This window comes from Geospiza fortis, unplaced genomic scaffold, assembly GCF_000277835.1.
Source record: "Geospiza fortis unplaced genomic scaffold, GeoFor_1.0 scaffold450, whole genome shotgun sequence".
Classification (NCBI taxonomy): Eukaryota; Metazoa; Chordata; class Aves; order Passeriformes; family Thraupidae; genus Geospiza; species Geospiza fortis.
Window position 1 is genome coordinate 1685526 of NW_005054416.1, and position 14651 is coordinate 1700176.

Genomic DNA, 14651 nt, shown 5'->3' on the forward strand with positions numbered 1-14651 from the left:
AGGCTCCCGGTGTCCCGGCTCCCGGTGTCCCGGTGTCCCGAGCGCTGCAGAGGTCTTGCTGCGCTCTCACATGGTCTTGCTGCGTTCTTCCATGGGGCTGTTCTCTTAAGCACTGTTAGAGGAAAGAATTGGAATTAGTACAGGTCAGGTGAATACTGGGAAATTTTATTCCGATGTGTGTGTAGAATCTGGTAATGTTTAGGAGTTTGTAATTAAACTGAGTGAAGATCCAGACAGTCCATAATGAAATTTAAAGATACTGCCAAGACAGGATGCTGAGGGCATCTTGGAGCGGAGAGTAGGGATTAAAAGTGCTCTTGATAAGTTGGCAAATGCAGGATGCACTTCAAAAGCAATTTTGCACCTTATCCATGCTTGGGCAGGAATAAACAACTGCAGAAATGTAGGATATAGGAAGAAACCAGATGGGCAGCAAGTGTGGGAGCAAAGATGGGGTGGCAGGTCATGAGCTGAACATGGGGGCTGGAGTGTTCTACTGCAGAAAATTAGAGAAAAATGCTGTTTGAGGGGTGCCTATGCACCTGCAAGATCAGGAGATATGGGGAGGTGTGACCTTCCATTTCTAGCCCAGATGACTTGGGAGATGTGGGAGCTGATACAGACTCTGTGGGCATCTCTGCAGCTGTGCCACCAAACCTCAGCCCAGATGTTAATGCCAGGTAAGCATTCAGGTCAGCCTGGTGTTTGTGGAAGGCAGTGGGAAGAGAAGGCATAGCAGTAAAGGGACACTTATACTGCATGGAAAGGAAAAATACATTATTGGAAGATTTTTATGAGACAAATTGCTTCTACGATCTGTTAATAGGCTGCAGCTATCAGAGTTTCATCCAAACTATTGAGACTTGTGGAAGAAATCCTCTCTCCAAACTCTGCCCTTGCTGCCCCAAGTTCCCTTACACTTTTTTGGGAAGGGTCACAGTTACCCCCCAGCATGTGCATCATGGAAAGGCCACAGCCCTGGTGTCAGCCTTGGGACACAGATCCAAGCACTATCCTTCCCTTGGACTGGACTAACAGCAGCTGATCCACACAGTCTGTTTTGCCCAGCTGCTGTGGCTCTGCAATTTCATACATGAGTAGGAGAAAATTCTCTTGGTTTAAGCACTTGGACAACAGTCTGGTTGGCTAAATTCTGCCTCCAGACATGGGGCTTCCAGGTCTTTTCTAAAACCAGCAAGAATGCCATGTCTTTAGTAACTACAGAGTTGTACCACCCTTCTCTCCCATCCTAGTGAAGGCTGCCCATCCTCATGTTGATCCCAATACCCATGGATTTGTTTCTCCAGTCATCTCCCTCTTCTACTGTGCAAAGACAGGAGAGAGAATTCCATCTGGCCTGAGTGGGATCACATCTAGATCTGTCTGTCACCAGCACTGGAGTAGGTATTCACATACACCTGTATCTCTACATTCCTTTTGGGAATGGTTTCTGTTGGACTCAGGTGGACACAAGCATGGTTGCACATCTGCCAGGTTTGAAGCTTGGTGATACCTCATCTGCTGGCAAGTTCAGACAAGGAAGATGGTTTCCATCATCTGGTCACAGCTTTTCCTACCTGCCTGTGTTCCCTAAAGCCTGACTCCTGACACAGCCCTCACTCAGTGAGGGGCTGGGACAGCAGAACCACTTTCACTAGAGCCCTTTTTATTCTGAGAAATTGACTCAAAGTACTAAAAGGAGGTCCTGAAATGTCATTAATGGAGGAGGCCCACAGTTTCATTAATGAAACTGTGTGGACAAAATACTCTCAATTTATTTATGTTTAAACCACCTCAGCAGCCAAGAGTGCAGGATGGAAATGTGACTGCTGTCCTCCTGCCTTCCCACAGGGATTAGTGGCATTCCTCTAATCCCCTTTAACAGTTAATTTACATTCATTATCTCAATTTTCCCTGTGGGTTAGTGCTGAATGACTGTTAATTCTCAGTGTGGAAGCTCATATTCCAGACTAACAGGGCCTAAATCTAAACTCCTAAAATTAATTTAATCCTAAAAAAAATGTGAAATAATGCTTTTGACTTCCAGAAGTGAGTAGCCATGCAAACCACTAAGTAGGGCAGTGCTTCCATGGCAAACAGGCTGCAGACATTAAACACAATTCCTTTCTTGGATAAGAGGAGCTGCTCTCCTAGCAGAGGAGAAGGAAAGCGTCTTACATCAGCATATCCAAAGAAGTCACATCGTGTCACTGCACAAAAAACAGATGACAAAGGACAGAGTAATGGGTCACCCTCATGGAAAGCAGGAGGAGTTATGTTGGAGTGTTGGACTGGGAATGCTTAGAGCACCTTTGGAGAGGGTCTGATGTGTTGGTCTTTTGGAAACAAGCCTTTTTTGTTTGGATGAACAGCCTGCAGTGTCCTCATTCCCCATCTCACTGGGACAGTAGCTGTGGAAGCACCACAGCTGCTCGTGGTGTCAGGAAGAGGGCAGCACCAGAAAAACACCCAAACCAACAAACCAGTGGGAGATCTGCCTTTTCAGATTGTTTTGGAGTGTTTGGAAAAGAAACTTCAGGAGATAAGTAGTGTGGTTTATGACTGTGGTGGAGCTGGTCCCTGACCAAAGGAAGCTGGTCCTCTGCCAAGGAGCCAGGAGGAGTCCTGCAGAGACTCCCCCAGGATAAATTAACGGAGGAGTTGATTCCCAGCCAGTTCAAAGGATCAGGAAGTTTACGAAGTGAGACATCTGTCAGTCTCCACAAGGAGATGGAACTTTTATCACCATAATTTTTCACATCTGAGGCACTACAAATTTAAATAGAAAAGGGGAACAATGTGGCTGCCAAAGTTTCAGGACAGATGTGCCAAAGTCAGCTGATGAATAGTGCCCTGATAGCATCAGCTCTCCTGGCTGCCTTCAGGTTCAGGACAAAGGGAGGAAAACAAAGAGCTTTCAAGGCAATCGTGTTCCTTTTGTTTGCTATGTTCAGCCTGGCAATTTTCTGTGAGACACTCATAGGCAACAAAGCCATCCTGCTTTCCAGTCTCCTGTAATGCATTTCTCAAAAAAGAGGCAGAGGCAGCATCCCCCCCTCTCAGGTGAGCTTTTGCAACAGAGGGAAGAAGATGGCTCAGCTCTCTGGGCTTTCCAGACTCCAAGAAGCTGCAGGGATTTATTTACGTGCTGAATGGATCTCTTGACATTTACCATTCTGGTAAGTTATGATAAACCCATGTAAGATGTAAAAACTAATGCCAGTGGTTAGCTGTGGGGGGTGAAACTATGGGGAAATGGCTACATTTTCCATCTCTGTTTGCTTGGAGTCAAAACTAGATGTTTTTGTAGATGCCTGGTTTCAGCTTAACCACATAATTGCTCTCACACAAGGGTGATTCGATAGATGCAAGGGCTTGTGCCACAGGACAGATCAAAATAATATAACTCAAGAGCTCCTACTGGGTTTAAAACATCCCTGAGCTTATTAGACCCACTTGTTGGGAAAAACCTCCTGGGCAGGGGGAGAAGTGGAAGACAACACAAGCAGGAAAAGCAGGGAAAGGCGTGACTGGGAGCAGCGAGCACCTGTAAGTGCATCTCCCTCCATGCTCATCCTGGCAAAGCCTGCTCCTATTTACTGGAAAGGGTGTCCCTTCAGGTCCCTGACAAAGAGAGGGATGAGCCAAAATGCAGCCCAGGCAGCTGTGTCAGGAGCTGCTGGGATGGCACACCTGGGACAGCTGGCCACAGTGCACATTCTAATTCTTCTGATTCAAACTAATTCCCCGAAGTGCTTTCTCCCCTTCCCAGACACACAAACAGCTGGAGGCTGAGATTACAGCGCTGATGCCAATTAGAGCCGTGATAAGGGCAGCCACAAGGGAGGTGGGAGCGTGCTCAGTGCTCCTGCACTGCAGATACAGGGAGCTTCCAGCTGGGCAGGAGGCAGCGCTGGGCCAGCAGGGCAAGGGTGGTCAGAGCAGCCTGGGGAGGAAGCCAACCAACCCTCTGGTCATGTCCCTGTGTTAAAGGATCAAAGCATCACTTTCTCTGCACAACCCAGGCAATGTGTAGATGAAATAATTTCTGCTGCACGTCCTGACCAGAATGAAGTAATGCCTTGATTGTCTAACACTGAAAATGTTGCTGGGGAGTTTTTTGGTTTTCCTGCAGTTTTGGTGATGCCTGCACTGGGATGTGTTGTTCCACCCTGGGAACATAACCAGAGGGCAGGTATTTTTTTTCCCACTTGGGTGGGAAAACCTGGGGAGAATTGGAAGGACTTCCATAGGCAGCAGGTGATTGATGGGGGTGACAGCTTGTCTTTAACAACTACTTTGGACTTCCTTAGTGACAGGGAGGCAGCCATGATGCACTCATAGGATTGGAAAACAGAGTTTCCTTCTTCCTGTAAAAAGAGCTGTGCCCTGAGCTTGGCTTTTCCTTTTCTGGATCACAGTGCCAGCCACAGTAAAACCAACCCTTCTTTCCCCCTACAGTACCCATTCCCAAAGCAGGCAGGAAGAATTTCATCTCAGGAAGAATTTCCTCATGAAAAAGGTGGTCAGGCAATGGAAGGGGCTGGGAGGTGGTGGAGTCCTCATCCCTGGAGGTGTCCAAGGAACAACTGGATGTGGCACTCAGTGCTCTGGGCTGGGTGACAAGGCGGGGGTCGGGCACAGGTTGGACGTGATGGTCTTGGAGGTCCTTTCCAGCCTCAATGATTCCATGATTCCTTTATTTGCTTGCAGGAGGGAAGTGCTTCATGGCAGCCCTTCCAGGTTCAAGGCTTGTCACAGGTGTTTTTCCTGCAGGATGGGTCTGGCTCATCCAGCATCCCTAGAGACGCATCCCAGGGGACCCTCTGGCTTAGCACCTATCCCTGCTTCAGAGGGATCTTCTCTCTTGCAAAGCACCTCTTATCTCTTATCCTGAACTCAGGAGAGCCAAGTCCCCCTGCCAGCACCCAAGGTAACACTCCTGCACCAACAGGATACTTTTCCCCTTGTTCTTCCCAATTCTTAGCAAAATGTTTCAAGCATTTGGGGACTTTTTTCATTTTTTTTTTCACTATGAGTCAAACACCTAATATTTAATTTTTTTTTCCTTCAGAGGAGCTGGGGTTTACTGCAGATTTCACCCAATGGTTTGGCAGGAAGCAGATACAGCTTTGACCAAAATGACTGAGATCTGCTCCAGCACAACCTAGAGGTCTTGACAAATGTTTTGCTGTCCTTGCCCCTGGATAATGCTGCCAGCCATGGATGTCACCAGCATGTCCAGCACCAGCATGTCCAGCACCTTCCCTCCTGACTTCAGACCAAGTAGGTACAACTCCAGGTATGTGATGTTTTGAACTTCTGTCCCTCACATTTGGTTTTTGTTTTAAACTGGTGCAAATCCAGAAAGGTGCCACATGTTTCAGTCAAACAAAGCAGGGGAGAGACACAGGCAGTCCAAGCCACCTCAGGAGCAAGTAGGTACAAAGAGAGACACGCATATCCTGGATCTACACACCTTCTTAGCTTAATTTGCCCCTTTGAGACTGGGGTAAGTGTTCTTCTGAGGTTCCATGACCACTGTGATTTTCCTTCTTCTTCCAAACCCACGTGGGCTGCTATATTTGCCTCTTCCTTCCATCCCACTCTTGACTCTTACAGCCAAAATCATGAAATCAGGTGGTAAAGATTAAAACCACTCCTGAAAGCATCCTGTGCAAGAAAGGAGCATTTAGAAGGCTAAATCCTTCAATCCCTTTATTCCAATTAGAGTCCTTTCTCTTACAGAGCAGAGAGTGATGCAAGGAATCACCTCCAATCTGCTCTCAGCTGGAGCAGCATCGCCGTCATCGCAGTGGCGTGGGCCAGGCTTACCTGCAAACACACAGAGCCAATCCCCACTGCCCACATGGCCTGACACAGACACAGGAAGGGGAAAAAAGGAATGGGGGAGGTAGAAGTTCTTGGACACCCTGTAAGCTGATTAAAGGGTATTTTACGTAGGAAGGATTTAGCCATGCAGTTCCTAGTACCATCTGACCTCAATAAACTCCCCTGCCATGGGCTGGTGCTGCTATTACATGGGGCACAGCCTGTGCTGGGCTCCCCAAAGGTCAGCTGCACCTGGACAGCTCCATCAGGACTTGGGACACCATTGCTAGACATGTGTGGGGCATGACATGGTCCTCCCACAGCCTTCTTGGCCTGGCTTAACCCTTGTGCATTTTACCATCCCAAAGCCAGGGTGTAAAGCATGGCTGCAAGATTTTGGGATGTGTTTTGGCCAGTCAAGGCGTCTCTAGGAAGAAGAGAAGCTCCAGCAGATCCTGGGGTCTGGGTTCTGGACAGGCTGGCAAGGATTGGGCAAACTTTTTAAGGACTGCCCTGAATAAACAGCAACCCCAAAGGCTGGATGGGCTTTCCTTGTCCAAGGCAGAAGCAACTATGTTCACTTGACAATAGCAGCATTTTTCCAGCCTGTTCTTAATGCTCTCTAGAGGGGGCCTCTGAATGCATCCTCACTGCTTCACCAGGGAAAAATATTTTCTGATCTCCTGCATCAATTACTTTGAAGGGTGAATGGGAATTCCTCCCCTTCACAACTCAGAATGACCTCCCCCCACCAGAGCTCTGGGTGCTGATTTTGGAGAGTCTGCCTGCATCCTCCCTGTGCTATGGGCTAGGATAGCACTGTGATGAAATCCTCTCTTTTCTGAAATGCAGTTTCTTGTATTTACTTCCAACATCAAAAAAGGCCAGGCTCACATGTTCTTTCAAATATTGCCAGATTTGGGGCTAAAGCATTTAACATGGCTCTAAGATACTGCCTTTCACACTGCGGATTTGATGGCCCCTCCCACTGTAAAGAGGAGGAAAAAGACCTTCCTCAGTTCCATTCTCAGCTCTGATGCCTTTGAGACAGAGCAGTGACCAGAGCCTGGGTGTTGCAGGGGGGTGGTCCCTGTGTTTCATAATCTTTGCTCTCTGTTGGCACGAGGGTGTCCCAGGCATCAGCGTCGCTACTGGGAATAGCCCTGGCATCCATGGCAACTGGATTTACTTAATGAATCCCATCACAGGTCTCTCCATGCTGGGCATGTCAGTCGACGTCAAGCCTAAGCACAAGTGACTGCACAAAGATCCTGATGGCTTTATACCAGGCAGCGTCCCCAGGGCAGCTCAGGGATGGCCCCAAAGCTCACAGATCCCTTCTCCATCTTGTCCTGGGGCATTTCTCCCGGCTGTCTTCATAGAGTGTGTGTGCACAGCCTCAGCACTGCTCAGTGTCACCTGTTTGTGGCACTTTGTTAAAATTCCTGTGCCATGGACAGGTCAGTCAGGGCAGCTAGGGGCTGGGATCAGATCTTCCCACACCTGCAGGCGTGGCAGCAGTACAGCAGCAGGGATCAGGTGAGGCCATTCATTCCCTCTGTCGTTCTTACAGCCAGAAAATAGCTGAAAGGTTTTCTCTGCAGTGATGCTGCACATAGATAATGGGTTATAGATTTCATCTAAATGGGTGATTTAATCCTGCTTTGTGCCTGCTGGATGCAGGCAAGGGGAAATCTCCACTCTCCTGCTGGGACTTGGGAGTGTTCACACAAATGGAGAATCAAGGTGCAAATTCACAAAGCTCCTTTCAACTGATATTGTTAAGCAGGATTCTTTATTACTGCTATTTCCATAATGTCTCCTGATGAGAGTTTGATGTAAATTCTGGTTAAGTAGAATCAAATGTTGTTTCAGGACTGAGGAATTGGTTTGGGCTCTGGTTTATTCAGCTATAAATTTCAGCTTGAAAATGCTTTTGAGCTCTCTTCATGGCTCTGAATTTCCTCATCAAGGGCTTTCAGAGCTGCTCTGGAGCTAGAGCCCAAATTTGTCACCTACATTAAGTTGCGACAGTGCTGGGCATAGCCGCACCATTTTCTACCCCATCACCTTTTCACTCTGCCCCTGCTGCTGGAGGCAAACCGCATTTTTTGTTGCAAAATAGTTAATCAGGTTACTTATTTCATGTTCTTCCAGTCCCCAGAACCTTTTAGTGTCCTGTTGTACACCCTCTGCTGCCATCGTGGGGCCACTTTGTCATTCCAACCTCTTCTCTGTCCTCTCCTGGCAAACTGAGTTTCCCCAGAGCTTGGAGGCATTTCAGACCCACTGAGGTTGTTTGCAAAGGAAGGAAAATCACATTAGTAATTTTTACCTCCCTACATCTTGTTCAGCCTCTTTTATAAACCTGAAGGTGCCAGCACCACTGCAGGCAGAAGGCTGCAGCTGGAGAAAGCAGGTACAGAGAGGAGAGGAAAGTGGTTGGGAAATGCCTGGACCAGAGCAGGTCCCAGAGGAGGAAATGGGCTCCCTTGTCCTAGTGCTGACCATGGCATGTCTCGATGCTCCAGGCCTGAAATGGGACCTGGAGTGTCCCTGCTGTTTTGCCCTGTCCCTGGTGCAGGGCTCTGGCTGCAGCCTGCACTCACAAGTCAGAGGTTCTGCTCATCAGGCCCTGGGGCATTCTTCCAAGGAAAAGATGATGGGGAAAATCCTGTCCTTCCCAGTCCTCTAGTCATGAGGACACCCTTTGCTTTTCCAAGGAAAAAGATAAGTAGATAAGAATTGTAATACAGCTCCCATTTCTCCAGTTGGAAGATTAAATTTTTATTATTATTATTATTCCTTATTCCTTCCAAGCTACTTTATACCATACAAAGAAGGAGAGAAAGGGTAATCTTATTTTCTTCCTCTATTTCTGAGTCACCTTTAGCTGCAGTATTTGAGACCAGCCAAACCCCAGCAATGGCAGGGAATATATTCAGGATGTTTTCCATACATGTATAAGTATGCTGGCTTTTTAGATGCTGTGACAGAATTTGTACTCGACAGATCTTTCTCAGTTGAAACCACAATTCAAAAGGTTGTTGTCCCCTCATGGAAAAGTGAGCCCTGATCCTACTGATCAGGTAATTCTTGCCCTAAAAATGACACATCATTCAGCCAAATCATTGGTGCACACAGGAACTCTCTGACAGATCCTGGCAATTTCAAACATAGCCCAAGCCAGGATGAAATTACAAGAAGAGAAGATTAAGCTCCTATCAAGAGGTAATTAAAGCCAGGAAATAATTATGACAATCATAATGAATCAATTGGTACAAGGATGTTTGCCCAACAAATGTCATTATAGGCAGAAGCAGGAATTATTATCCATCAGCAGAAATATTCCATCAAATTGCTGTGAATGACCTGATCAGGTAATTCAAGGGACATTCCAACTCCACTGCATTGTTTGCTGTTAATCATGATTGCTCATATCCATATCTTTACTCAAATAATTGCTTCTGATAAGGCTGCCGATTTATAGGGGTCCCCCAGAGGAGCAGGCAGTGGAGCATCAGCTGTGAGCCCAGAGCAACCCAGGTCGGTGAGTCCTGCTGGGGGTGAGTGTGCTGCACGCGCTGCCTTCCTCTCTCTCTCACTTTTGGGTGGATTTCAGACCTCTGTGATGCCTCACTGAGCCATTGCCATGAGGCCATCCATGTCCTGAGCAGTAGTGCTGGAATATGAGGGGTTCCCCTCCTCAGGGCTCCCAGCCTGGCTTGGGCTGTAGTTCTTCCAGCTAAAGGTCCCAACTGGCCAACGAGTTTGCAGTAATTTAAAACCAGCATAAATGAGGAGGAAATTAAAAGCTTGGAAGTGTCCTGCTAAGGTTAAACAGCCCTTCAGTGATGACACTGGAGATCTACCTGCTTCCTGTGGTCTGGGTAATTTTTAAAAATCATTATTGATAGGAAGGAGAAGTTCCCCAACAACCATCACTGCTCCTGGGAACTTCAGCAAGCAAATATGATCTACCCACAAGACACAAAATTACATCCAGAAAGAGAAAAGAGAAGTTGATCACCAGTTTAGCAGCTAGAAAGGTTTATGAAGAGAGGGGAAACTCTGGAGCCAGGGATGGTGTTTAAAATGGTCTCTTAAATATGGTGCTGCCAGAGAAATGCCAGCCCAGAGGAGGCCAAATGCTGAGATGATATCTTGGGGTCAAGGGATTGTATGACAGCTGTTGGGCAGATAGAAGGACAGGCTCAGGATTCAGGTGCCCCTTGCCCAAGGATGCTGAGGTTTTGGTGGCTGTTTTCAGCTCCTCCTGCATCCCAGGACTGTGGAGTCTGCCTTGTTTGGACTCCAGTAAGATGCTGATCTTTGAAATGTCCTTTTTGCTTTACTATTCCATCCCCTCAAAGCTGGATCAGGCAGGAAAACGCAACACTAAAGCTCAAAGTGTGTGTGAAATGAAGCTTATGGTTCCTTCATCCTCTCGTATGTTTGCTTTGCAGCCCCCATTAAATATTTGCCCTGTGGTTTACAGCGAATAAATTTCTATATAAATCCCTCACTCTTGTCCTTTCTCCCTGTGCCTCTTCTCATCTTGCAGCACCTGCAGAGCAGCAAACAGTCCCAGAAGGGGGGGGCTAGAAAGTATTCTGAATTCTCGGACATTCTCCTTGCATGTTCTTTGTGCTGTTTAGCTTCAGAATAAAGTAAAAACCAAGTGGGAGGATTTGATTAGGGGTTAGCAAGTGCCATCTTGAGAGACTGCAGGACAGCGATGAAGGTTTGTTTCTTTGCAGGAAGAAGGTAAAAAAGAGAGGAGTTTATTACAAATTACAGGTAGAGCTGCTGCGTGATCCTTGAGAAAGGGTGAGCACCTGGGAATAAAAGGGGAAACAATCTGGGAATAAAGGGGGGAAAACATGCCATGGCTTGTGATGAACAAAATGTACTTTTTTTTTTATTTCAGTGAGAAAACAAAATAGGAGGGCCTGCTGTGACTGCAAACCTGTGTTACTTCATTTTACCTTCTTAAAAGGTCAGAGGATAGGTGGATATGGCCACACACATGAGCCCTTCCTCTATGTGTGAATGAATTTTATTTATCATATGTTTGGTTTTTTTTGTTTGGTGGTTTTTTTTGTGTGTGTGGTTTTTTGGTTTTTTTGTTTTTTTTTTTTGTCTGAAAGCCCCTTGCAGATGTCTCCAGGTGTTTATCTCTGCTGGCAGGAATTCCTGCTTTATTTAGTTACAGTGGTGGTGCTTCCACAGCCCTGTCTCTGTGGGGAATGTGAACTGTACCAGACACACACCAAGGCCACTTGTCCTGCTGCTCACAAAACTTCATGCTTTATTTTAGGAGAGAACATGGTTTCTATGATGACAACTCTGTGGCAAGTAATTATTCCCATGATTGTCCTGTCCCACTTCTCAGCATCTCTGCCATCCTGGGAGAGGTAAGCATTTCTTGGGACTCTGCTTTCTTTTTCTCCATAGTTTTTGCTCAAAGAGACTGCTAGCTGAAAACTCAGTCTTTTAGCTGCCTTCTTGAACTTGCATCTTCTTGCTTGTGGATCTTCTTCTTCCCTAAACAGATTTAGTTAAATGAGTGCAAATACTGTAAATGTTTTTCTTGCTTAAGACTGGGAAAGTTAATTTTATTTAATTCAGAAGAAAATTTGTGACCCCAAAACACAACACAGTTACAAGGACAGCTTGAGTCTGTTTTTCTCCTGTGCACTTATACAGCCTGATAAAGGTGAGATTTTTTGTTTCCAACAGCCTGGTCCCATGAAAACATAACCAGAAATAGCCAATTACTTCTCCAGCCTCTTGTCCTATTATTTTGTGGTGAATCATCAATAACCCCACATTCCCACATCCTTGTGGCAAGGTAATTACATCAGCAAAAGCAAGGGCAGGTCATTTTCCTGTGTGATGTTTAACAAAGGTATTTTTAAAACTCCCTTTATTTCGCCTATTTTTGTGAAACTTTGCCAAAGTGGTACGAATTCTTGCCTATGTGTGTTTGGGACTGTCTTGCCTTGAGGCAGCAGTGTTTAATGCTTGTTCTTGCCTGTTCTTGTGTGTTTTAAAACCATTTTAAACCCTTTGACCCCCCTTTTCCCTGTTCCCACACGCAGGACGGAGCGCCACGCAGACGGGCTCTTCCACAGCGAGCTCAGCAAGATGAATGGCAACGCCTACGTGCAGCAGTTGGTCAAGCACCTGGTGGGCCTCAAGGACAGGTTTGCACCAGCCACACCCACCCTCCTGGGCCAGGGAAGTCTCCAGCAGGATGTGGGATCCCTGCCCTGAGGGGCTGCCCATGGAGCTGAGCTGTCCAGCCGCAGAGGCAGCCCCTGGCTGCCCAAGATGAGGAGGGGAAGGGGAGGGGCACAAGGCCCTGTAGTGGTGGGAGGAGAGGCATTGCTGTGCCTCGTGGGGAGTCCCACATGGCTGGGAGGTGCAGTTGCTGTCCCATGTTGTCCCCACACAGGTCCCTGAGGCACTCGGATGGGCTGTTCACCAGTGAGTACAGCAAGATGAGAGGCAACGCCCAGGTTCAGAAATTCATCCAAAACCTCATGGGCCGCAAGCGCAGGTGAGAGGGAACCTCTGGTGTCCCAGCCCCCACCCAGGCTCTCACTGCCACCCTGGGCCAGCAGCCCCCACTGAGGCCATGTCTGTGAGCACAGCAGCAGACACAACACAAGCTGCAAGTGCTGCTCTGCAGTGGTGGTGGTTTGGTTACACAATTGGTGGTTTGGAGTTTTTAATTATTACTAATTTTCTTTATCTAAACCAGCTCTCCTGGCCCAGTCAACACAGACATGCAGGGGAGAGAGGGAGTAAACAAACCTGAGGAACTTTGCTTTCTCTGGTTGTACCAGAGCTTTCTGAACACCAGGTAGGTGGGAGGGATTGGTCGCCTCTGTGACTCTGAGCCCCACAATACTGAAGCCAAAAGAAGGCTTTTATGAACAGCCATAGAAAAGTCAGTTTTCAAAATAGTAAAACACAGGGAAGCAAAATAATATCTTTTCTTAATAATTTCCTAAGAGTTGTCATTCTGGATTGAAGCAATTATTCATCTCATTAGGAAATGTGATCTAATGGTTAAAATTGAAAGAAAGCCTTTGCTACCCTATCTGAATTCAGCTGCTGATTGGAACACACACCTCAGGATGGATTGTCCCAGCACCTGGACATTGTCTTTTCCTAATGCCCAACAACTCTCCCTTAGACATCTCACTCTTAAATCACTGTAATTAGAAGGAATAAACGGGCCCTTAGTACCTCTTGTGCCACAATGGAGGAGAAACACCACTGTGCATTTGTAGAGTGCCTGGCAGCAAGCAGCCATGATCCCTCTATGGAGATCATGACCTGCTCTTTGGAGTCATCCTGGAATGTCACAAGGTGGCCTTGTCACACTTCTGCAGTTCATGCTCCCAGAAATAATAGATTTTTCTTTTTTCCATTTTTTTTCCCCCTGATTTTTCCCTTCCCACAGCCGCTCGGACAGAGATGCCAGAGAGGCTGCTGCCATTACCAGCCAGTACATTTGCCCCTTCTCTAAGCAGCTGGTTGCAGACATGAAGGAAGATACAGATGGTTCTGAATGAAGGTGAAGGGAAAGAAACAGCCAAGGAGACAGCTTTGCATGTGTATGGCCTTGAAGATAAACAGGGAAGCTCTTGCTTAGGAAAAATTCTTGAAATAGGCAAATAAATAAAAATAATCCTGTAAAGCAGTCAAAAACCAATGAAACCTCTGAGATTATCCAAAGTGAAATGTATGTGGGTGTGTACTGCTGTCAGTAGATGGAGCCTGGGTGAAGCACATCCCTTCCACTCTGCCTGCTGCTGATCCCAAATAAAAATGGTTAGCTATGCCTGTGCCTTGGCTGCTCTTTGGGAAACTGGAATAAGGATGGTTCCATTACAAGGTCTTGGATTATTAGGAATGCAGGGGTGGAGCATTTTGCCAGGATTCCCCATATGAAGCATGGTGGGACACATGGCTGGAACTGGGGAGTGCCTACAGTGCAGCTGTGCACAGAGGTCAGAATCAGGGCTCCATGTAGCAGGAACAAAGCCAGATGTTAGGTTTTATGGCAAAGAAATGTTCTGAGAGCTACACAACAGAGCTACTCACTGTAAATGTTATATCCTTTCCATTCTGCCCCTGGATTTGGTGGCCCAGTTTTGTCACAGCCATTAAAGGCAAAGCTCCATGGGGAATAATTTGTTCCCACCACCTAATGAGGTTCATGTACTGTCCCTCTGCCACACAGACAGATTTCCCCCCTTTGGTGGAACAGCCACACCAGCTTTCCTGTAAAACCAATGGATTTTGGAGAGCAGCTCTAAAATAAGGATCTTCAGCTGCAATCCTGTGCTGTGCTGTGCAGCCCTGCCCAGCCCATTCTACTCCAGCAGTTTTCAGCATCTGTGATGGACCTGACACCTGCAAAAGGAGCTGTTCTGACTCAAATGCACACCTAAGCACCATTCCCTTACTGAGGAGCTGAACAAGCCTTGGCAGTTGTTCATTTTGGCCCATAGGAAGTCTCTGCTAGGAAAGATTCCTTTTGGAATACTTTTGGAAGGAGTGTTGACAGGCTGGATTTCAGTAAGCTGCTAGTAACCACCTGGCTGAGGCGCAGCATCTGAGAATTTCCTGAAATCAGAATGAAGTTTAAAAGATCAGTGAGAGCAGAGGTCCCCTGAAAACTTCAGGAAGCTGCTGAGATTCAAATAGTTGAAGATCTCCTGGTGTGGAATCTCCTGGAAGGAGATTCTGGGAAGCATCTCAGCCAGGAGCAGCCACCAGTAAAAGGAGATATGTTTTCC

General features: G+C 46.9%; 1 protein-coding gene across 1 annotated transcript; it reads left to right on the top strand.

Moving 5' to 3' along the window:
* Positions 1 to 10602: 10602 nt before the first annotated feature.
* Positions 10603 to 13690, top strand: LOC102034355 (glucagon family neuropeptides-like). Its single transcript, XM_031061568.1, has 7 exons — positions 10603 to 10662; positions 10763 to 10831; positions 11153 to 11249; positions 11937 to 12041; positions 12293 to 12397; positions 12602 to 12703; positions 13310 to 13690. Exons 3-7 carry the CDS (start codon positions 11161 to 11163, stop codon positions 13419 to 13421), a joined length of 513 nt encoding a protein of 170 aa, XP_030917428.1. The 5' UTR covers positions 10603 to 10662; positions 10763 to 10831; positions 11153 to 11160; the 3' UTR covers positions 13422 to 13690.
* Positions 13691 to 14651: the final 961 nt, after the last annotated feature.